The sequence below is a fragment of the Nicotiana sylvestris genome, chromosome 7 (genome assembly GCF_000393655.2).
Source record: "Nicotiana sylvestris chromosome 7, ASM39365v2, whole genome shotgun sequence".
NCBI classification, from domain to species: Eukaryota; Viridiplantae; Streptophyta; class Magnoliopsida; order Solanales; family Solanaceae; genus Nicotiana; species Nicotiana sylvestris.
Window position 1 is genome coordinate 27,615,527 of NC_091063.1, and position 21,940 is coordinate 27,637,466.

The 21,940-nt window shown below is 31.3% G+C and overlaps 2 protein-coding genes across 4 annotated transcripts; one reads left to right on the forward strand and one right to left on the reverse strand.

Moving 5' to 3' along the window:
- Nucleotides 1-1,174: 1,174 nt before the first annotated feature.
- LOC104221551 (probable protein S-acyltransferase 6) lies at nucleotides 1,175-3,523 on the reverse strand. The gene is made up of 5 exons (XM_009772614.2): nucleotides 3,257-3,523; nucleotides 2,989-3,156; nucleotides 2,621-2,881; nucleotides 2,298-2,531; nucleotides 1,175-1,411 (listed from the first exon to the last, which is right to left on the reverse strand). The coding sequence occupies exons 1-5, from the start codon at nucleotides 3,521-3,523 to the stop codon at nucleotides 1,241-1,243; spliced, it is 1,101 nt and encodes a 366-aa protein (XP_009770916.1). The 3' UTR covers nucleotides 1,175-1,240.
- Nucleotides 3,524-4,249: 726 nt separating this feature from the next.
- On the forward strand, nucleotides 4,250-13,831 carry LOC104221547 (protein RRP6-like 3). Of its 3 annotated transcripts, none has more exons than XM_009772610.2 (12): nucleotides 4,250-4,524; nucleotides 4,602-4,849; nucleotides 4,929-5,027; nucleotides 5,198-5,281; nucleotides 5,438-5,524; nucleotides 7,356-7,476; nucleotides 8,864-9,054; nucleotides 9,131-9,175; nucleotides 10,199-10,710; nucleotides 10,791-11,289; nucleotides 12,026-12,660; nucleotides 13,565-13,831. In XM_009772610.2, the coding sequence occupies exons 1-12, from the start codon at nucleotides 4,290-4,292 to the stop codon at nucleotides 13,638-13,640; spliced, it is 2,832 nt and encodes a 943-aa protein (XP_009770912.1). In that variant the 5' UTR covers nucleotides 4,250-4,289; the 3' UTR covers nucleotides 13,641-13,831. The 3 variants fall into 3 exon arrangements, with proteins under 3 accessions (XP_009770912.1, XP_009770913.1, XP_009770914.1); XM_009772611.2 differs by having other exon boundaries at nucleotides 13,537-13,657; XM_009772612.2 differs by lacking the exon at nucleotides 10,199-10,710 and having other exon boundaries at nucleotides 10,777-11,289.
- Nucleotides 13,832-21,940: the final 8,109 nt, after the last annotated feature.

Genomic DNA, 21,940 nt, shown 5'->3' on the forward strand with positions numbered 1-21,940 from the left:
AAATGTGGATGAGAAATCGATCGTTTTGCTCATCTTCTTATTTTGTTCGTGTAATTCTTGCGTAGATCTAGTTATGGCTAATATTCTCTATATGTATCCAATTTTATGAGATATCTCCCAATAAATATTGTTTCATTCCATTATTCTTGAGATTAAAGATACATATAGAAAGATTTAAATCTCAAGCAATTTATCATAGAATAAGAATTTGATCATTTAATGTTCAGCTGTAAGCAATTTGCTACTTTGGATTATTTAATAATAATGGAGTTGGTAGGGTAACAGGTCGACTAATTAATCATATGTTTGGTGAATTGTTGATAGAAAATGATCAATCACCGAAAAAGAAAAAAGAAAAATCAGCTGGTCCAATTATATTACCCAAGAATCATGTGATAGAAGGTGGTCTAGCTACGACTATGTTATTTTGATGGCTATATGTTGTTAGACTGTACAGCCAAGATTCATGTGATGCAACATGTGTATTTTCTCATCAAAGGAAGAAAAAGCGAGCAAAAATAAACAATCAGATTAAATTAGAAAAAAGGTTTAGAGCAAAAACACACGACGGTTTTAGGTGTGAGAAATAGATTTAGTAGGCGTTTGGACATAAAAATTTTAATTTTTGGAAAAAAGTAGTATTTGGATTTGAGTTGGAAAATGATATTCGAAATTTTAAATTATGTTTGGACATGTATTTCACTTGAAAAAATATTGCAAATTTATGAGCGGGGAGAAAAAATTTCTGAAAATTTTGAAAAAGTGGTCAAAACTACGAAAACTCATTTTCGAAAATTTTCAAAAACTTGCAAAATTTCACGATTTTTTTAAAAAAAAATTGATAAAAGGGAAAAAATATCTATGGACATACGGGTCCTTAGTATTAGTAGGACCAAATAAAGAGGGGGGAAATCAAAATTGCAGCCAATAGATGAGAAAATGCTCACTCTCACATAACATATCAAATTTTAGGAGAAGATAAAGTACGTTTGCTTTTGCAATTATTTCTTGTAATTAGAGTAGTATCATCACATAAAGAAAATGTAAGGTCGTTACTGGGGAACTCAAAACAATAATAGTGATAGTGATAGTGATAGTGATAGTGATCACCAAATAAAATTGCGCCAAACTTAACCTACAATAACCAAATAAAATTGTTTACATTCTCAAAACCTTCATTTTGGCAAAGTGATAAACTACATTAAGCCTAAACCAGTAATTAACGAAGTCAGAAATCCTATCAAGGTTCTGTGACATGTTCCAAATGATCAAATCTATATATTTCTGAACGAAAATTGATCTTTGAAGGCGTCCAAGGTGAAAGTAAAATCTCCTTAATATTATTCACAACTCCTTTGTCAAATGCATTTCTATTGCTTCCGTACAGCTGCCTAAAATTCTCATTAGCAGTCTGTGACAATAAACAAAAAAGAAAAGAAAAAAGATTAAATGGGATTATATAAATTTTTTCAAAAGACGACTTGGATATATAAATAAAAACAACTTTTTTAAAAAATTACTTGGGTCGATCCTTGCATCTATAAACATGGTAACCACAATCTACCAACAAAAATGACTTAGATCGAGCCTTGGTTCTAATTTTGGCTTCTCCTAGCCTATTTGGCCAAACTGGAAAAAACTAGCTTATTTTGAGAAATGTTTTTTTTTTCAAAAGTGTTTTTTTTATTTAAAAGTACTTTTGATGAAAAACAATTTGTGTTTGGCTAACAATTTTAAAAGAACTTTTAAGCAGCAATTAGTGTTTGACCAAGGTTTCAAAAAGTGCTTCTAAGTGTATTTTTCTAAAAAATGCTTATCAAAAAAGTGCTTCCGGGAAGAAGCTACTTTTTCTACTTTTGCTTCTACTCAAAAGTACTTTTTTTTTCCTTCCAAAAGCTTGACCAAAGTGCATTTCAACTTGGAAAAATTAGGCCAAACAGGCTATAAAAATTAGTTTATTTTGAGAAGTGCTTTCTTTCAAAAGTGCTTTTCTCAAAAGTACTTTTGGTAAGAAGCAGTTTGTGTTTGACTAATTAATTTGAAAAATATTTCTAAGCAACAATTAATGTTTGACCACGCTTTTAAAAAGAGCTACTAAGTGTATTTTTCTCAAAAATAATTTTTTTTTCTCCTTCTCCAAAACTACTTTTGTTCTACTCCAATCTTGGCCAAACACTTCAACTTTGAAAATAAAAATACTTTTTTTTTTGGGAAGCTTGGCCAAATAGGCTATTAGTCACTGAAGTATTCTCCTAGAAACAATTCATTTGATATTGGTAAGTGAAACTGAGACTAACCTGATTTGTAGCAATCAAATACACATGGTAAGCAGTCAATCCACCAACAAAAAACGCAGCAGCAAAACTGAAACATGTCAATGCCAATGTCTCCGGGCAATCTTTTACCAAACCAATGAATCCCATGCCATTGCCAGAATTCTTATGTTGAATCTTTTTGCATGAGAAAGCAAATATGTAGACGAAGTAAACAGTTGCCATAACCAATAGCAATACATAAAGTCGATAATTCCTCTGCACAAATCGAAATAAATACATGCTATTAATTTATCTTCTGTCATAGGCTCAAGGAATATTGCTGATTTCTTTGTAATTGTACAAACCAGTCCAATGCATTGACCAATCCAAGGGCAATGGTGGTCAAATTTCTCAACGCAATTGTCACAAATAACGCAATGGCAACTCCTAGGCGGACGATGTATGTTACAAATACGGCAGTATTTCAATTTCATTTCCACCTCATTTATGGCAACTCTTTTGCTTCTAATTCTACCATTTCCCGTCGACTCAGTGGCTGGTGATTCATTATTTCTCGGAATAATGCCAGGATCAATGACGCTAACCATTATTAAGTTGGCAAGAACCTGTTACATATATAATGAAAAATATCATATCATATAATATAATAGTTAAAGAAAAAGAAGAAAATTAACCTAACAGATTCAGTACAAAGTTTAGTTTAGTGACTCACAATTAAGGTCAATAGCACACAGAAACTGACTTTGATGCTCGAGTGTTTTGATATATCCCTTGCAACATAAACAGCAAAAACCCAACTTGAGAGGCTAATAGAGACAATAGTCAAGAGCAAACCTCTTGGATCTGGCCCACATATCAGTAACCCTTTGAGGAAAAATACCTGCACTTAAAATAATGAAAGCCACATTAGAACAAATACAATTAAAACAACTCCTCCATATTTGTCAAATGAATATAATCGAACACAAACCGTAGCATACATTGTTTCCTGGCCAAACGTGATATAACCTGACTCGTTCAACTCGATCTCCACGATAATTTTGTGTTACATTCTCTTCATTATGTGTTTTAATCCCCACAACATTTTTCCATAAGGTGAATAAAATTTTCTTAAATTTTCCCAGGAAATCAATCTCAACTTCCTCTATTGACAAATTCTGTGATTCCATTGTTTCAATAACCGTATCGACTTGTGCAACTACTGAAGTCGTGTCATTTTCTTCAATAGGTTGCTCCAAAGAAGCCATTCTTCATTGTGCAGTGAAACTGAGAATTTGAACGCATCATCAATAACCAACTTCTAGAAAACTGTATTTTCATACTGCTCTAATAACTTTGGGCTTGGGCCTATTCATTGGGCCAATTTATTAATGTGATCTTTACATAAATAGCCGGTATATTCATTGTTTACTTTTTTTTAGTCATATACATAGATTATATATTGATTATATACACATAATATAAAATATTATATAGATAGATAGAGAGAGAGGCCACTAAGTATACAATTGAGTACAGTTTTAGACTGGCCCATTTGTACAAATAGACACTAATGTTTATCTTTAAAATATGGTCATAAATTAAAAGAATGCAACTTTAGCCACAGCCAAACTTTAGACTAGTGGTCATATTGTCATTGCCAAACTTCAAACCAGCAGTCAGAAGTTTGAATTGCTGCAACTCAACTTCAAACCAATATTCATACCGAACTTTAGACCAACAAGAAGAAGAATAAGGAGGAAGAGAAGAAGACTATAACAACTTGTTTCACTAAGTTTGCAACATTCTTAAAATTGTGGCTAAATTTGAATATGTCACAAAAGTGACTATCTAGTGCAAAAGTCTCCGTAACTTTGGGCTAGGACCTAATATTGGGCCAAAGTTAGTTTTGAGGTTGAACCGGAGCCCACGATCAAAACATTTTCTAATACGAAGACAAGCCACTATAAGAATTGGATTTCAAATTGCACAGCAAAAGCAAAGCAAGTAGGAAGAATCAAACTGAATCATTAAATGGAGAACAAGGAAAGTTTGAAGCTTGCTGTTAAGCTCACTATAGCTACTTGCCTCACAGTAGCCATTTCCATATTCATAGCAAAGAGCTTCCAGAAAGTTCGAAAACACAACAGGAAAAAGAAACACTCCTGTTATCTAAATGCAGAAATCAAACCTCAAGCTTCATTCAAACGAGTTTTTGCCGATAACTCATATTCTCAATTCAAACACCTCAAGCTTGTCAACAGCAATGGTACAAATACAATTTATTTAATTATCTATATTTGTTTTTTGAAACCCTAGCTGAATGATTGGGAATGTATGTGACAGAGGATTGTACAAATTTTCATCCGTACAAGGCGGAGATTACGGAGTTGTTGAAGAGTTCAAATGTTGAATTTTTGGAGCTTTTTGGTAGAAATTTTGAAGATTTGACGATGCGCGAATTGTATGTATGGGTTGAGAGTGAGTCTCAATTACGGGAGCTTGCGGAGGTTTTGAGTAAGGAGAGAGTGTTTGCAGTTGATACAGAGCAGCATAGCTTGAGATCATTTCTCGGCTTCACAGCTCTAATTCAGGTTTTTCAAAATGTTTTTTTTACAGAAAATCATTTTATATTATTGTTATGTAAACGTAACTTTTTCATGTATTGAGCAGATATCAACTGGAAGCGAAGATTATCTTGTGGATACAATAGCTTTGCATGATGTAATGGGAATTCTTCGGCCCGTATTTGCTAACCCAGGAATTTGCAAGGTGACCTTGTTAATTTGCGTGCCAATTATTAGCGATTTTCTTTCGTACTTTAATTTGGATATATAAAGTGCAAGCAGCTAACTCCACGCTGTTGTTAGAAATTTTGTAGTATGCTAATTTCATAATTTGCATCCCCAAATGACTCCTATAAGTTGTTTCCGCTGGTGTAGGTATTCCATGGTGCTGATAATGATGTTCTTTGGCTTCAAAGGGATTTCCACATTTATGTTGTTAATTTATTTGACACTGCAAAGGTAAGGTATCATGTTAATGTATATTCTTTTATCTAAGTGAAGATTTTTACTTAAGAAGGGCAAGAATATGCCTGGCGTATTTTTCTTGTGTATGGTTGACTATGATGTTTCTTATTTACTTTTATTTAAGCCACTGTTGTTCTTGTTACATTCCAGGCTTGTGATGTGTTGTCTAAACCACAAAGGTCTTTGGCGTATTTGCTGGATTTGTACTGTGGCATTGTTGCAAATAAACTATTACAGGTATAGAAAGAAGCTTGCTTGGGATACATTCTTTTGGTTTACCGTAATCTTTCTTTTCCTCCCTAGGTATCTGTTTGCTAACTTTTCCGTTGGTGAGTTGTGATGGATGGATTTCTTCTTTTAAGACAACCTATATTTGGTTATAAAAAAAATCTATATTTACAACAACAACAACAATATACCCTGTGTAATCCTACAAATGGGATCTGGGGAGGATAGTGTGTAAACAGACCTTACGGAGAGATTGTTTCCGATAGACCCTTGGCTCAAAGAAAGCATGTTCACAACAGACGACAAAGAGATACGGAAGTGCAACCGACAAAAAATCTATATTATTATTGATTTAATTGTTTTGGTGGATTTGGATTCTGAACGGAACCTCTAACCTCTACAAAAGAAGTTAGAGGTTTGATGAATATGGATAGGTGGAATATGCCTGTTCTTCGAAGGTCCAAATTGAAGAAATCAAACATAGCCTTTGAACCACCATGGTCATCATTTTCCCTACATGTGTAGGGGTACTAACTATTAGAGGACCTTATTGTATAGGTTGGAGTCCTCATTTTCTTTTTTTACAATGTTCTTGCTTCCCCCTTCCAAATGCATTTACCTCATATCAGAATGTTATAAGATAGTTGATTCTATCTTACAAGATGAACTAGGGAGGAGATATCGTATTTTAACTTCCTCAGCTCAATGTACCCTTTTTTGGAGATGAATAAAATGCTCAGTTTCTAATTTATTTATTTATTTTTTTAAAAAAAACGGAACTTAGTGAAGGTGACAGCACCCAATCTTCTATAAAGTTGGAACTTATGGGTGCACTTAAAAGAAACTAGGAATAACAGGCTATTTCTCAGATGTACATCATCGTTCTCAGTCCCATCAAAAGCTCTCCTATTTCTTTCCTTCCACTAGACCTACATGAGTGCTAGTGGGGCAACATCCCAAGCTCTCTGACTTCTGTTCTTTCTTTTGGATTTCCTGCTGGGGAGTGCCTCATTCACCAAGCCCTACATCAGCCAAGCATCCAGAACCATCTCAATATTCCAAGAAGAAGCTAGTTTCCATTGGACAACGTAGGAGGAGGTGATCCACATTTTCGCTTGAACATTTGCTCATGAAACACCAATTTACATAGAAAGCTCACATTTTGCTCAAATTCAGTTTTTAATATAGCTCCCCTTGCTGCAAATCAAGTGGAAAAAACAGAAAAAGAATATCATAAAAGATGATAGATTCTCCTCCTAAAAAAAAAGAAAGGTGATAGATTCCTTACTTAAAAAAAGGGATAGATTCTCATAGAATTTCCTAAAGGAATATGATAAAAACTATGTGGGGTTCCTTATAATAAAAAAATAAAAAAAACTATGTGTGGGTTCTACATTGTTTTTATCTCTCTCGAAATGTTATTTGATTTTCATTTTCTTATATTGAATTGATTTAACAGGGTCACTTGAAGTAAGGAATTCCTTAAATAATGGAGCTATTAGACGAAGCTGCAAATTAAGTGAAGCTGTTGTAGTATGATGTTGTCCTTGCTTGCTACCATCTCATATTTAAGATTGTTAGTGAATCAAGATTTGTATTTATAATGTATATGATCAGACCGGACATTTTAAATAGGCATACAAGACTCTGGCTATTTCTCTTTGAATACGTGGCACTGTTCTTACCTATAGTCAATGAACATGATTTTCAGCGGGTACATGTGGTGATTTCAGCATGTAAACAACAACATGCTACACCGTAGTGCTGGTGCACCTCTCTTATAGTTCAGCTGGCAAGATCTTGATCTAAATTACAGTTCTATTCTTTATCAAAATTTTAGAGAGAAGACTGGAGGCAACGTCCACTACCAGCTGAAATGGTGCAATATGCTCGAACTGATGCACACTATTTGTTGTACATCGCGCATCGTCTTTCTTCCGAACTCAAAGAACAGGATACTGGTATGACTCTCCACTTATATTTCAACAAACAGAATGATTATTAGTCTTCTACTTCCATCCCACTTGACTTATATGTGAGTGTATACACTTATTATCTCTATGATTAGAGAGATTTACTGAGATCCTCTATTGTTGAGTAAATTATGGCATAGTATACGCATATGCAAACTTGTTATCTTGCTACAAATTACAGTTTATTGAGAGTCGCTGAGCTGAGAGAAGTGTATGGTACTATTTAACTACTTTTCTATACCGTCAAGCCCTTGTAGGGAGTTATCGTAGAAAATATTTGGTAATTGTGATCGAATCCATGCCCTTTTTCACTTATGAAGAGTTATATTTACATTCATTAAATTAAATTTGTGAACGTAATGTGTGATGAAATATGAAGGAGCTTAAGTAGTTCCACCATTCCAATTATATAGCATTCTTTCTTTTTTGGGGCATCTCAAAATATTTAATCTCATTTCACTATTTTTTTCTTTATATATAAACTTCACAAGGTTCAAAAATTCAAATCTATTTAGTTAACCAATTTAAAGTTGTATTGATATTTCCTGATCAAACTTATCTTGTAACTGTTTAATTCTTTCTTCCATTACGAACTTGTTTAATGGGCAAGTTAAGATAATACCCTAAAAGTCCATGTTCAGTCTCATAAAATGGAATAGAGCACATCAATTTGAACCTTTCTGCAGGACCTAATGGTTTGAGCTGGCATGCGTTTTTGAAGTTTGGTATGAGGCTTAGCAATATCTGCAATGCCTGATACTCTGAGATGAAGGATAGTGGGTAATAATGTTCTCCGTTTGTCTGTTAAGGGGTTGTGGTGCTGGAGAATTCTGTTGGAAATAGATTTCTATTACCAATGTTCATAAGAGGTTGCCCTCAGGACATCATGCCAATGGGAAGTTTGTTCTTCACAATAAGATCATAGAATTATAAGTTTTATTTGCAAAAGTTGTTAGCAAACATGACAAAGCTTTGATATAACTGTGTTGAATGGCTGTTTTTCTATTATTGTAGTGGTGATTGTTATGTAGTAGTAAAATTAGGGCAGATGAGGTTCCGTGGTTTTTGTTGTCTAGCAGATGAAGAATCAGCTTTTAGTGTTAATTTCCAAAGGCTACTAGTCTTTTCAGTCTGTTAAGTGATTTGTGTATTTGTAGAAAATGGAGAGAACTTCTAGTATTTTCTATTCGCAAATTTTTGAATATATTGAAATGAAATGGGCCAAACAAAAGCAAAATGGGTAGTGATGTTTCAGATAGCTGGCCAAACTAGATTGGACTGAGGTGTAGTTGTTCTTGTTGTTACTGCATTTGGTGATCTTTAAACTAATTGACTCATCTGAAGAAACAAAATCCTGAAGATATTTGTGTAACAGAAAATTCATCAAGTCTCAGAGAGGACAAATTTAGCTCTGTGCTTGAGGCCAACCGGCGTTCCAATGCAATTTGCTTACAACTTTTCTCAAAAGAGACTGATGCTTACCCAGGAGAGTCTGTTGCATCATCTATAATCTCTCGTTATCAGAGTGATCAAGGAAGTTCCATGTCAAGTTCTGATGAGATGAAGGTACTATGCTCTGTATACTCTTTTTCTTTATACAGCTTTGACTTCTGAGTGCTGATTTCTTCTTTTTTGGCTTTAGCTTCATGACCTCGTGAGGCGATTGTGCACTTGGAGAGATATAATGGTAAGTGGAATTTGGATCAGAATGTCATCTCTTTATCATCATAAAGTCATGTGACCGATTATTTTCAAATGAAGAAAAAGTTCAAAATTTTGTTTATCTGTGAACATTTTCTGGTCCACTACTGATGGATAGAAGGAGTTCAAATCTGATAGTTTTTGTGCACTTTTCCCCAAGAAGCGGGATATTGGGTAGTTTGGCACCAGAAGGAAAAGTCTGTGACTGCTTGGTGATAGTTGAGAGGGTTTTGGACTTTAAAGATTACTCCAGTTGGCTAGTAATGTGAGAAAAATGCGAGTATATTGGGTGAAACATTTTCGTTTTTGATGATACTAAGGTCTTGCGTTGGAGTAGAAATATAAGTAATGATTTTCCAGCTGTTTATTGTGCTCTTTTGTTCTCATACAGTGGCTTTCTAAAAGTAAGATTCGATCCTGCGCCGCATGGTAAAGAATGAGGAGCTCACAACATGGTAGCCACCCCAACACCCATACAATGGCTTCATTTGCTCAACATTTAGAGATAACAACGAAGTCCAATCTAAATAGCTCCTAACATTGAAGGATTATCATATATGCATTTCGAATGCTTTCTCGGTTCAAATGATTAGAAGCTAATTTCAGAATTGCACATTATACTTGACTCTTTTTTGAAATATCCCGATCAGAATTACCAATCCGTGTTGTCTATTTGATCTTATGAATTTCAACACTGCTACAAATGAGTTACCTGGATTGACACCCCTTTGGATTTTGGTGGAAACCCCTCGATGCATGAAGTTAAAAGCGCCGCTGGAAACAATTTAACATAAAGCATATAAGCTAACTTGAATGATATCCCAATTCAACCAGTCCTTGTCTTTCTTATTATATGGAGATTAACATCTTGAGTTGTTCAAGATTTCCATCTTTATTTGCTACGCTTTAACATTTATAGGGTGCACTTTTTTCTTGAATTCCAGTTTCAGATTTTTGATTTTTTTATTACATTATTTGAGCTCAATTAATTTAATTTACATCCATCTAGGCTCGTGTACATGATGAAAGCTTGAGATATGTTTTATCTGAGCATGCCATTACTGCGCTTGCTACTAAAGTTCCTATAACAGAAATGGGTTTATACAACACCATATCTGAAGCCGATCAGAATCCAGACTCTCCGAGTATTAGTAGTTCATTTCAATCTCCTTCACCTGTAGTTTGCAATCACTTGGATGACCTCAAGTACTTGTTTTTAGATGAAACGCGAAAGGATGACGATGATTATAAGTTAATTATTCAAAAATGCCTGGGCTCTGATGGGAGTTGTCCTCTTTCTGTATACAACTATGCTCTACTATCCAAAACTAGTTTGAAGATGCCAGTTAAATCAGCTTTCAAACAAAATGGACAGAAAAATTCCAAGCAATTTGCTAAGAAGGCTTCTCGGCAGTTGTTTGTCCAAAAATTTTCGTGCAAAGCCCCCGTTTACCATAATTGTAGGATTTACGCAAATGATGGACGATTATTATGTTATTGTGATCGTCGAAAACTTGAATGGTTAGTGAAATATCGTCTTTTTCCAGTCTTCTTCAGTGATTACAATTTAAGGTAATATGGGCTCAGAAATTTGATTGCAGGTATGTCAACCGAAATTTGGCGAAACTTATTGAAGAGGACCCTCCTGCTATAATGCTTCTTTTTGAGCCTAAAGGTCGCCCTGAAGATGAGGGTAATGACTTTTACATTCAAAGTAAGAGAAATATTTGTGTTGGCTGTGGTGAAGGAAATCACTATTTACGTTATCGAATCATACCTTCATGCTATAGAATGCACTTCCCTGAGCATTTAAAGAGCCATCGCTCTCATGACATCGTCCTTCTTTGTGTGGACTGCCATGAAATTGCTCATGCTGCTGCTGAGAAGTATAAGAGAAAGATAGCTACAGAATTTGGAATACCACTTTTTGTTCGTCGAGTAGTTGATTCTAATCAAAATCAGAATACATCAGAGTCATCTGTGCCAAAGTTAAGTGTAAAGGACGAAGGAGTATCTCCTTTGCAGTTGCGTACAGCAGCTATGGCATTGCTACGTCATGGATCTAGAATGCCAGCTAAGCGTCGAGAAGAGTTAATAATGGTAGGAAGTTAGCATGTTTAGCACATACATGTACCTTTAGCTAATAAATAAATTTATTTCAATTGCTTAATTTTCTAAATGATGCTTTGCATGTTTAGCACATACATGTACCTTTAGCTAATAAATAAATTTATTTCAATTGCTTAATTTTCTAAATGATGCTTTGCTTTAAACTGCTTTGAACCGTTAATATTTTTTTCCTGGCAGCGGGGCCCATTAGTTATGGCTAAGCATCCGGTAGATATCTGAATTTAGCACCTCAAATGGAATATATTTTCTGATAAGAAACTAGATGTATTTTGATAATAAAAGGCAGGCTATAGAGATTTTCAAATTTTAAGCAGAGAAATTTGACTTAACACCCAGAGGTAAAATTGCCAGTTTGACTTAGTTTCTACTTAGTGTTCATATTTCACTTCAGTTACTGTTTCTGTTGGTACCTTCCACCTTGGAGCTTTAACTCTTTCGTTGGAATTTGCATCCTTGATTCTGATAATAACTGGGTTGATTTGAATTAATTGCTTTAGATGCACTTACTGAATTTTTCATCATGCTATCACTTTCATATTTCTCCATATTTATCATTTTATCTTTTGATGTTTCAAGTTGTCTTAATCATCTGCTTTCTAACATCCACTTTCTCTCCATTAATTTAAGTAGTCCTTTCAGTTTTTCACCTGAGTAACATAATTAAAAATTGTTAATACTTGAACAACGTTTCGCCGTCTTTTTGTAGATTATCAGGAATTATTATGGTGGACGGGAAATTTCTGATGAAGATCTGGAAAGAGCTATGTTAATTGGGATGAGTCCTAATGAGAGAAGGCGATTTGAGAAACAGAGAAAATTAGCTTGCAAAGGTTCTAATAGAAGTATAACACCAGATGGTGAGCTAGATAATAAGCAAGCAAAAGGGACATCTCTGCCAGAGGAAGTCTCAGATAACTCGAGCAATAGTGAAGAAAATACCAATGTTTTAATAGTAGAGGACAATAATGTTAGCAATCACTCTTCATACCCCAATTTTGGGGTCAATAGTGAGTACTCTGTTATTCATAAAAATGATTTCCCGCACGGAAGAGAATCCCTAGTGAAACATGATGATGTTCTTCCGGATTCCTGTGATGATGAAAGCTGTAATGTATCTAATGGAATGGCCAATTCTGTTGATAATATGAATACTAATGCATCATCCAAAAACTCGAAGCTCTCGCTATTAGGGCATGGACCACATGGGAAGCAAGTTGTTAATCATATACTCAACGAGCATGGGGATGAGGGAATTAGTCAATTTTGTCAGCGATGGAGACAAGTTTTTGTTGAAGCTGTTCATCCACGCTTCTTACCTGCTGGCTGGGATATAATGCACAGGTGAGGAATCCATTTAAAAGCATTTCGATATTCTGTGATCTCTGTAAAATGTTTGATATTTTCAAGTGAAATAAGATTCTATACTTCGATGTAAAGTGATATTGATGATCTAATAGGCAGCGTTAGAAGTTATGTCAATGTTGGGCCGAAGGCTATTGTCATAATTCCTATTGTGTAGGATCTAGTTTGACCTTTCATTTTAATATCTAAGCATTTTAGCTTTGAGACACCCCCACAAGATGAGAGGTTAAATTTGTACCGTTTGTCAACCAAACACTAAGAAATAAAAGTATTTTCAGTTTTTTTATTGGTGCAAAAATAAGAAACTTTGAAGTAAGAGTAATTTTTAGTTGTCTTGGTGTTTGGCTAAAAACTAGTTTTCGCCAAAAAAAATTGAAAACGATTTTTTTAAAACAAAATTTTCAACATTTGAAACAAATGTACCTGAGTATGAATGTCTGCTAATAAAGCATTATTAGGACGTATACTAAAAGAACACATTGCAGAACAAAAATCAGTCCCAGCAATATGTGCTAGCTTAAATATGCATCAGCAGATAAAACTGGTTGAGTATTGTCATCTTGGTGAATAGTAAATATTTGGCCTGACTGAAATATTACCTCTCTTCTCCTTTTCGAGGACTAGCTCCATTCTCTTATCTATTTTTCTTTCCGTTCCTTATAATGGAAGGTACCAATGCTGTGTGATATATCTTGTCTGCTGCATCTTAAATCAGGATTCTTGGTGGTTTAGATCCACAGATTATACAGATATGCAACTTTAGTTTGTTGAAGTAATTTGTGTTTAGTTTTAGATTTCGGATAAAGAAGAAGTGAATAATCTCTTTAGTGACAGCTACTTTTTCTATGTTAAAAGGCACTGATGTGGCACATATTTTTGCCAGTGGTAGAAGAGACTTTGGGGAGTTCAGCGTCTACAATCCTGGGAAAAGAACTCCGACATCTACTCCTGAGCAGTAGTGATTACGATATAAGGTAAGCAAACAGATACTGCAACTTCCTCTGACGAGTCTCTCCGTTTGTCCTTTGGTTGTGAAGGAGAGGGGTTATCATATCATGCTGTCTCATTGGAATTTAGAGCTTGAAGCTCATAATAGATTGTACCATATACGCCTTCTTTTCGTGATTAACTATCTATATCTCTCTATCTATATCTATATTATAGTAAAAGCACGAAGGCCTTTAGCGAAATGTCGTTCGCCTTTTTTACCCTCTAAAGATAAAGTTTATACTAGACAAAATAGTCATTTAATTATTTCCCTAATATTTTGGACTTTGAAATCAACTAAAAATTTGTTTATCAAATACTTTCTTATTTTAAATATATACAAAATTCTAAATACGAGGACTCTTCTTAAATCCTTCTAGGTTTCCAAGTTTGTTTTTTAACCATGCTAGGAATCGTAGGCAATTTTTTTTTCCCAGGCTTTGCCCTTTCTATTTTGATAGAAATAATTTAATTATTCTTGGTCTCAAACTTAGATAGTTAATTATAATAAAATTCTATATATTTCCAAATCCCCATCACGTATATTTATTTTTCAAGTTTTTAACCTTTTTGTTTTGTTATAAATAATTTAAATTTTGCTTGAACTTGAATAGTTAAATATTATAAAATTAAATCTTTGGTCAAATCCAAATTATACATAATTCTTACACCTTTTTAGTCTATTTCCATTAGAGTTATTGGCTAATTTGGTAACTAAAAGCGAAAAACAGGCAAAATAAATTTTTTAACAAATTGTTATTTTGAATTTTTGTTTCTTTCTCCATTTATTGAAATGGTATGTTAACTTTTTGATAGATTTAACTAGAACCGTCCCAAAATATTGGGGTAACTGTGCATCTCATCATTAGAGCAATAAAATCTATATCTATTTATCTATAATATATTAAAAGCATAAAAGCACTTAGCGAAATGTTATTCCCTTATTTTACCCTTTAAATTTTTTTTATATTAGACGAAATAGTTATTTAATTATTTTCTAATTTAAGAATTTTAAGATCACCTAAAATTTTATTATTATATTTTTCGTAATTAAACTAGGTAGGAAGGGACTTTAAAATCGAATAACACTTTTTTACCTTATATAGATTTCTTATTTAAAGACCATTAATATTAGAGTTGTATTGAATTATTCCTATGAGATTCTTTACTATGCAAAACGTGAGTTAGCAATTACGAATTCTCAAATAAAGATTCAAAACATATGATTTTTCTTACTATTTGAAAATCGAATTCTTATTGGAAAAAAATATAATTATTGTCAAATATTTAAAAATTAGAACAAGCTAATTTTTAGAATTTAAATTAATAAAAACTAAGTTATTTCTTTTAATGTTTAGAACAAATAATTAATTATTGAATTAACTAATTAGCAAATCCAATTTAATTTATTTTACAAATTTATCATATAAGAAAATTTATTTGTTAAATTGATAAAACACTTAATTTATTTTTATAAGAAGAGTATCGATGGTGAAAGAAATCATAAATATAGCAAAGTCAATTATAGTATAAAATTAAGATTCAAATAGGTAAAAGTACAAATTAGCAATAAGATAAAATTGTAGAAGACAACCAGTTATAAATAAGTTGTTATTTGTTTCTTTCTTGCATTCAGCCCAACAAATGAAAACGTCTCGCTAAATATTTATACTAAATTTTTTCTTGTAAAATAATAGTTCAATATTAGTCATTCTTTAAATGTTAAAATTGTCACTATCAAATTTTTAGAAGATATAACACCAACTTTTTTTAATTTGTATTATTTGTCAAATCTTTAAAGAATTGTGATAAAAAATATTTTTATATTTTATTTTCAGTATTAAGTCACATAAAACAACAATTTTTATTTCGACATAAATCCGGATAAATCACAATAAGGCTCTAAATAAAATTCCTTCATTTGTTAAGCTAACTCATGGGAATAATATTTATTATTTAAAAAAATTCTTAAATTTTATTAATAAATATCTAATAATATGTATGTAATTTTTAAAATTTGTATATTCATTGATATAGGTACACGCGCAAAGCGCGTACCCTAATACTAGTGCTATATTAAAAGCACGAAGGCCCTTAGCGAAATGTCGTTCGCCTGTTTTATCCTTTAAAAATTAATTTTACACTAGACAAAATAGTCATTTAAATCATTTTCTTAATATTTAGGATTTTAAAATTAATTGTTATATTTTATGTATTAAATCCTTCCTTATTTATTTTTGGTAAAAAATCCTAATAATTAGAACTTTAAAATCAAGTAAACTTTTACCTTATATCAATCACTTCCAAAAAGAAAAACACCAACTTAACCTACGTTTACCACGTTTTCTCCCTATCCCTTCATTAACAACAGATACATTTCTACAATGAATTAATATTTACCTAGAATACAAGATTGAAACTTAAACTAACGTCTTTTTGTGGGTCAAGTACCACAAGTAATAATTTATTGAATAATCAATTAATTGTTTTTATATTTAACTGTTTAAATGAATTAAAATTTCACGCATTAACATCTTTCTTATTGACTTATGCAGAAAGTCCTGTCATTTAGAACTTTAAAACTGTTAAGAGTTTACTTTGTACAAATTTACGTTTATGAGTTTAAAATTAATTAAAAATTTACTTATTAAATCTTTTCTTATTTAAATTATGTAAAAAGTCCAAAACCTTTAAAAATATTAAGAGTTTACTGTATGTAAATATTACACGTAAAAATCTATACTATATTAAAAGCACGAAGGCCCTTAGCGAAATGTGTTCGTCTTTTTTACCCTTTTAAAATTAGAGATCACACTAGATAAAAAAAGTCATTTAATATCTCCCTAAGGTTTAGGACCTTTAAATTAACTAAAACTTTTAAGAATTTAGAATCAACCATTATACGTTGATTTAATTGTCCAATGAGAATACATCCAACTACCATATTTTATTTATCAATGCCATATAACCATATTTTATTTACCAATGACATATCTTTTAAGACAAGATAATTGCTTCTGTTGTCTTTTAATTTTGATACAAAGTTGGAAAGGTTCCAAGTCTGTATGAGCTAATATTATTTACTTTGGTTATAAAAAATAAATTTTATCACCATGTAAAAAATAGACATATAGATACCAAGGGGAAAAAAGATTCAAACCCGAGAAAAGAAAATCATAACATGTTTTAAAACTTTTAGTCTCTTTGTTATATAAAAAAATAACTTAAATTTATTTCCTACCTATAATATTTATTTTAAAATCTTGACAAATTAAATTAGATTCTATTTATTATTCTTCATAAAAATGAAAAACTGATTATACTTACTTATAATCTATATTCATAATAAATATTGTTTACTAAACCTTCCTCTAAATTAGAAAAATCAATCTTTAAATATACAATTCTCTACCATATACCACATATTTTTTATGTTGAACACGTTTTTAAATTTTTAATCTCTTTTGTTACAAAAACTAGCTTACCTTCATTTTTTCTACATAAAATATTTGTGTTACAATCTTGATGATACATTAATTGTGAAAAAGTTACCATTAACTTAAAAGCTTCATTATTTTTTGTATTCATTATTTGATAATTAATAAATAATATTATTATTTCCAGGGTGATCTTAGGAATGCACTAGATCTTCTTTTCAAAAATTTAAGTTATTATTTAATTTCTCAAGCTTTTAATATTTTAAGAAAAATAATAACTACTTAATTAATATCATTAGACGAAGATGCAAGAAAATTTGTTTAAAGAACAACTTCCTTAATACTGACCTAATTAGGTGATTGGAGTTTTATGAAAAATTGCATTGTTTAGTAAATTAGAATTTCAAGAATTATATATCCAATTGTTAAGGTTTACAATATTTTGATGAAATAACCATTTTGACTAATTCCAAGGTAATATAATATTGTCATTGGTCTAATTGATAGTTGAAGTTTGTATTACTGGTATTCCAAAGAGATGTTAGACGAGATACAACAACATGACATATTTATATCGTATTTCGCAAGATATTATAATTACAAATATTATATAACTAATTCAACTAAATTCATCATCTTTGTATGTTAAGAAGATATTGTTTCAATGTATATAATAATTTATTTTTTTTGTATATATTTTATACTGATTGACGCGCAACACACGTGCAACGCATTTACACTAAAAGCACGAAATCATCATAATTTTGCTTAACTTAGTATTATCTTGAAATTATGCTACCAAAGGAAAAAAAAAACACTAAAATAGAAGCACGAAATTATGATGACTTCTTATATTATCTTGAAATGTGGGAAGTTTTAAGACTTTTTGCAGCAATTTAAGCTTATATTGTTAAAAAAAATATATAATTTTGTACTTTTGGGATGGCATCGTTTAATAATTTTCTTATATTTAGGAATTTTACATTCTAATGGACGTATAAGTGAGTAGAGTTGAGGTAAAATATCCTCTCTATATTTTCTTCCAAAGATCCGCAAAGAAAGTAACAAAAGTAAGCTATCAGGGATGACGAAAGCTTGAATATAAATCGAGACTTTATATATACTTTTAATATATATTTTCTAAATTTTTTATTTTATAACAATTGACATGCAATACATGTATATTACACTGTAATATATATTGCAACCATAAAAAAATACGAACACGCTCTTGCATTTCATGTAAGCTATGATGTTTTTGCATAAGTTAAATAAATATTTTTATGATGCAGTATGCCAAAATTTTATTATCTCTCCATAGAGGTTGCACGTAATCAGTCTTTTTGCTTTTAAATATAGATTTCATATTGAAAAAATTATTATCTAATTATACTTCTAATATTTAGAATTTTGAAATCACTCCCTCCGTTCCAATTTATGTGAACCTGTTTGATTGGGCACGGAGTTTAAGAAAAAAATGAAGATTTTGGAATTTATGGTCCTAAACAAGTCAAAAAGGGCCCCGAAGTATTTGTGTGGTTATAAAAGCTTTTCATTAAGGGTAAAATTGTAAGTTTAAGCTAAATTGTTACCAAATTTAGAAAGGGTTCATTCTTTTTGGAACGGACCAAAAAAGAAATAAATTCACATAAATTGGAACAGAGGGAGTAAGATTTAGCTTTTAAACTTTATCTTATGTGAATTATGATAAACTCCTAATATTCTATAATTTAAAATCAAATTAGATTTTGCTTATTTTTCCCTAAGCTTTTATGAAATTTTGCTTCTGTATTCTTTTATGTCGTCTCTCTGTTGTTTGTGAATTTTTTCTTTTCATTTTTTGTGAAGGCTTTTATTTTAGTATAATTATTTATTATTAAAATTAATTTAAGATGTAACTTACTTTTATTTTAAAGATAGTTCGTATTCATACAAATAACTAAATTGGTAAACAAAATGACAGTCCTTTAAAGCTTTATGTTAGCACCCTTTTAAAAGAAATCTCAACCTTATTCAGATTTTTTAATTACTATGAATTTACGCGTTCTACTTTCATATATTAGTTAATAAATTATATCATGATATAGCATAAAAGACAATGAAGGAAACTTTTACATGGGGAATGTGGTTGGGCTTCATCAAAATATCAACAAAAATTAAACATTAATTATTTTTAGAAACTTATATTTTTTTAAAATATTTGTTCAATAACTCAAATAAATTATTTAATATTTTTTACATAATTTTTAAAAATTATGTATTTATTGATATAGGTACATGCGCGAAGCGCGTACCCTAAGATTAGTGTATTATAAAAGCACGAATAATTTATGCTAAATGTTGAACGACTAAAATATCCCTAAAATATTAATTGACTTTTATGCCCTTAAGTATTTTTATAATTTAAGGATCTAATTGTAAATTATCAAATGATGGAATTCTTTTCCAATTTAAACTACACATACACCGATCCTACAAAGTCGATCCTACTTGGATTAGAAAAGCACGTCCATAATTTTCTTTAAAAAAAATTATCGTTCCTAATTACAACAAATACATAATTTTGTGGGAGAATTGGAGATTCCTACATGGAGTGCTTTCTTTCTTTCTTATTTACATTAGGTATTTTAAGAACTCTGTTTTACCTTTCATTGTGTAAGGAACTCCACATAAATTTCATTCATTCTTGGAAAGTGATTTGTTCATATTTACGTGTGAGGAATTTTTTTATAAATACTACTAATATTTTTCCTTCGAATAAGATATCATGATTCCTTCTTGAATAGGTATTTTTCCCTTTCACGATAGGATATTTGTAAAGTTCTTCGTTATCTTTTATTTATTTTGTTAGGAACTTACGGAATGTAAAATTCACGTGCTTTTTAACTAGACATTGGATTAATCAGAATTTGAGTTGAATTTAGAAATTTGATAAATCAGGATTTGAGTTAAATTATTTTCTAGCGGTAACAATATAATTTTCTTTTGAATATTTGTATAGTTAAGAAATCATGTTTTATTAAATATGATTTTTGTAATAATTGATATAGGATACCGTGCAACACAAAAAAAAAAAAGCCAAGAGAAGGTATGAATGATGAAATGCCCTTTTTATTTTTGTTTCTTTGTTACTAATGTATCTTGAGTAAATATCATTTTCATGTATCTGAATCGTTAAGGCTTAATTAAATCAAAGAAAATTATTGAATCAGAAAAATAATATTAAGTATTGTTGTATTCTTTAAGTGATTTTACAACTTTAATTGCATAATTGTATAATTCCATAATATTCAATTCTATTTTGTTCTTTCATTGTGCCAAAACATTATTAATTTGTTCATTTGGATTGTATATTATATCTTTTTTGTTCCAAGGAAACAAATTATTAAACTTTGTACATATTGAATTTCGTACATATTCAGTTGTAATTAATTTTAGAATATTATGCAATTGAAAGCTTATTATTTTTTGGATGCGATTCATAATATTTGACATAAGATATTCGTGCGATTCGTGCATCGCACGAACGTAGAGACTAGTATTAATAAAAAGTTCCAATCATTGGGTGTTTTAGTAATTATGTTTTTTAGCTTTCCTATTCCCATGTCACCCATTTATTTTCGTAAAAATTGTGTGGAGTAGCCACTTTTTAAAATGGTATTTACTTTTTATCCAGTATTTTCAATGCTTAGCAATAGTAGTCACTAGTCTATTAAAATTAATATGAAAAGACCGTGTTACCCTTTCTTCTATCTCTTTCATGTTAGGGAGAAGAACTGTGCCGCCGTCTGTGAGACGGCGACTGCCGTGGACTCCGCCGACGTCTATGATCTTGATTGTAGACCAACACATATCAGTAACTTATTCTGTTCATCACTATCGCACTCTTTATCATCCTCATCCTTTGCATTCTCAGAATCATCATTAGACATGTTATCTTGGGACACTAAATCGTCGTCACTTGTATTTTCATCAGACTAATAATGAAAAGGTTATGTAGATTTGTCTTTATCAATGTTGCATCCAAACCGAATTTGACATCATTCTTGCATGTAAATTGCAATTATTATTATTATTATTATTATTATTATTATTATTATTATTATTATTATTATTATTATTATTATTATTGTGAAAAGATACAAATAACGTTTGGTTTTCTGCTACGTTATGGATCCTGAACTTACAGTTACAAGTTCAAAAGTTAAGGACACTTGGTCCTGAACTTCGAGTTCCAAGTTCAAAAGTTAAGGACACTTGGTCCTGAACTTAGACTAACAAGCTCAAAAGTTAAGGACAATAGGTCCTGAACTTATAGTTACAAGTTCAAAAGTTAAGGACAATAGGTCCTGAAGTCCTGAACTTAGACTAACAAGCTCAAAAGTTAAGGACAATAGGTCATGAACTTAGGCGAAGAAGCCCTAAAGTTAAGGACAATAGGTCCTGAACTTAAATTAACAAGCTCAAAAGTTAAGGACAATAGGTCCTGAACTTAGACTAACAAGTTCAAAAGTTAAGGGCAAGTAGTCCTTAACTTAGAGTTACAAGCACAAAAATTAAGGACATGTGGTCGTGAACTTCAAGTTCCAAGTTCAAAAGTTAAGGACATGTAGTCCTGAACTTAGAGTTGCAAGTTCAAAAGTTAAGGATACTTGGTCCTGAACTTTATAAGCAGAAGATTGTTTTCGTCCGGACAGAAAAAGTTTATTAAAGCAGTGGCTAAAGACTAAAAATATTTTAAACAGTGGCTTAAAAGTAAATACATGTGTTATTAGTGGCTAACCGTACACTTCCCCTTTAATTTCACCATGATTTAGTTGTTACATAGTAGTCCC

Excerpts from the sequence above, each read along its gene's own strand:
- LOC104221551 (XM_009772614.2), bottom strand. The coding sequence starts at position 3,523 with ATGGCTTCTTTGGAGCAACCTATTGAAGAAAATGACACGACTTCAGTA. Across the intron at positions 2,532-2,620 it reads TTGGTCAATGCATTGGACTG|AGGAATTATCGACTTTATGT; the intron begins GTTTGTACAATT and ends CGATTTGTGCAG. Across the intron at positions 1,412-2,297 it reads ATTTGATTGCTACAAATCAG|ACTGCTAATGAGAATTTTAG; the intron begins GTTAGTCTCAGT and ends TTATTGTCACAG.
- LOC104221547 (XM_009772610.2), top strand. The coding sequence starts at position 4,290 with ATGGAGAACAAGGAAAGTTTGAAGCTTGCTGTTAAGCTCACTATAGCT. Across the intron at positions 4,525-4,601 it reads CAAGCTTGTCAACAGCAATG|AGGATTGTACAAATTTTCAT; the intron begins GTACAAATACAA and ends TGTATGTGACAG. Across the intron at positions 4,850-4,928 it reads GCTTCACAGCTCTAATTCAG|ATATCAACTGGAAGCGAAGA; the intron begins GTTTTTCAAAAT and ends TGTATTGAGCAG.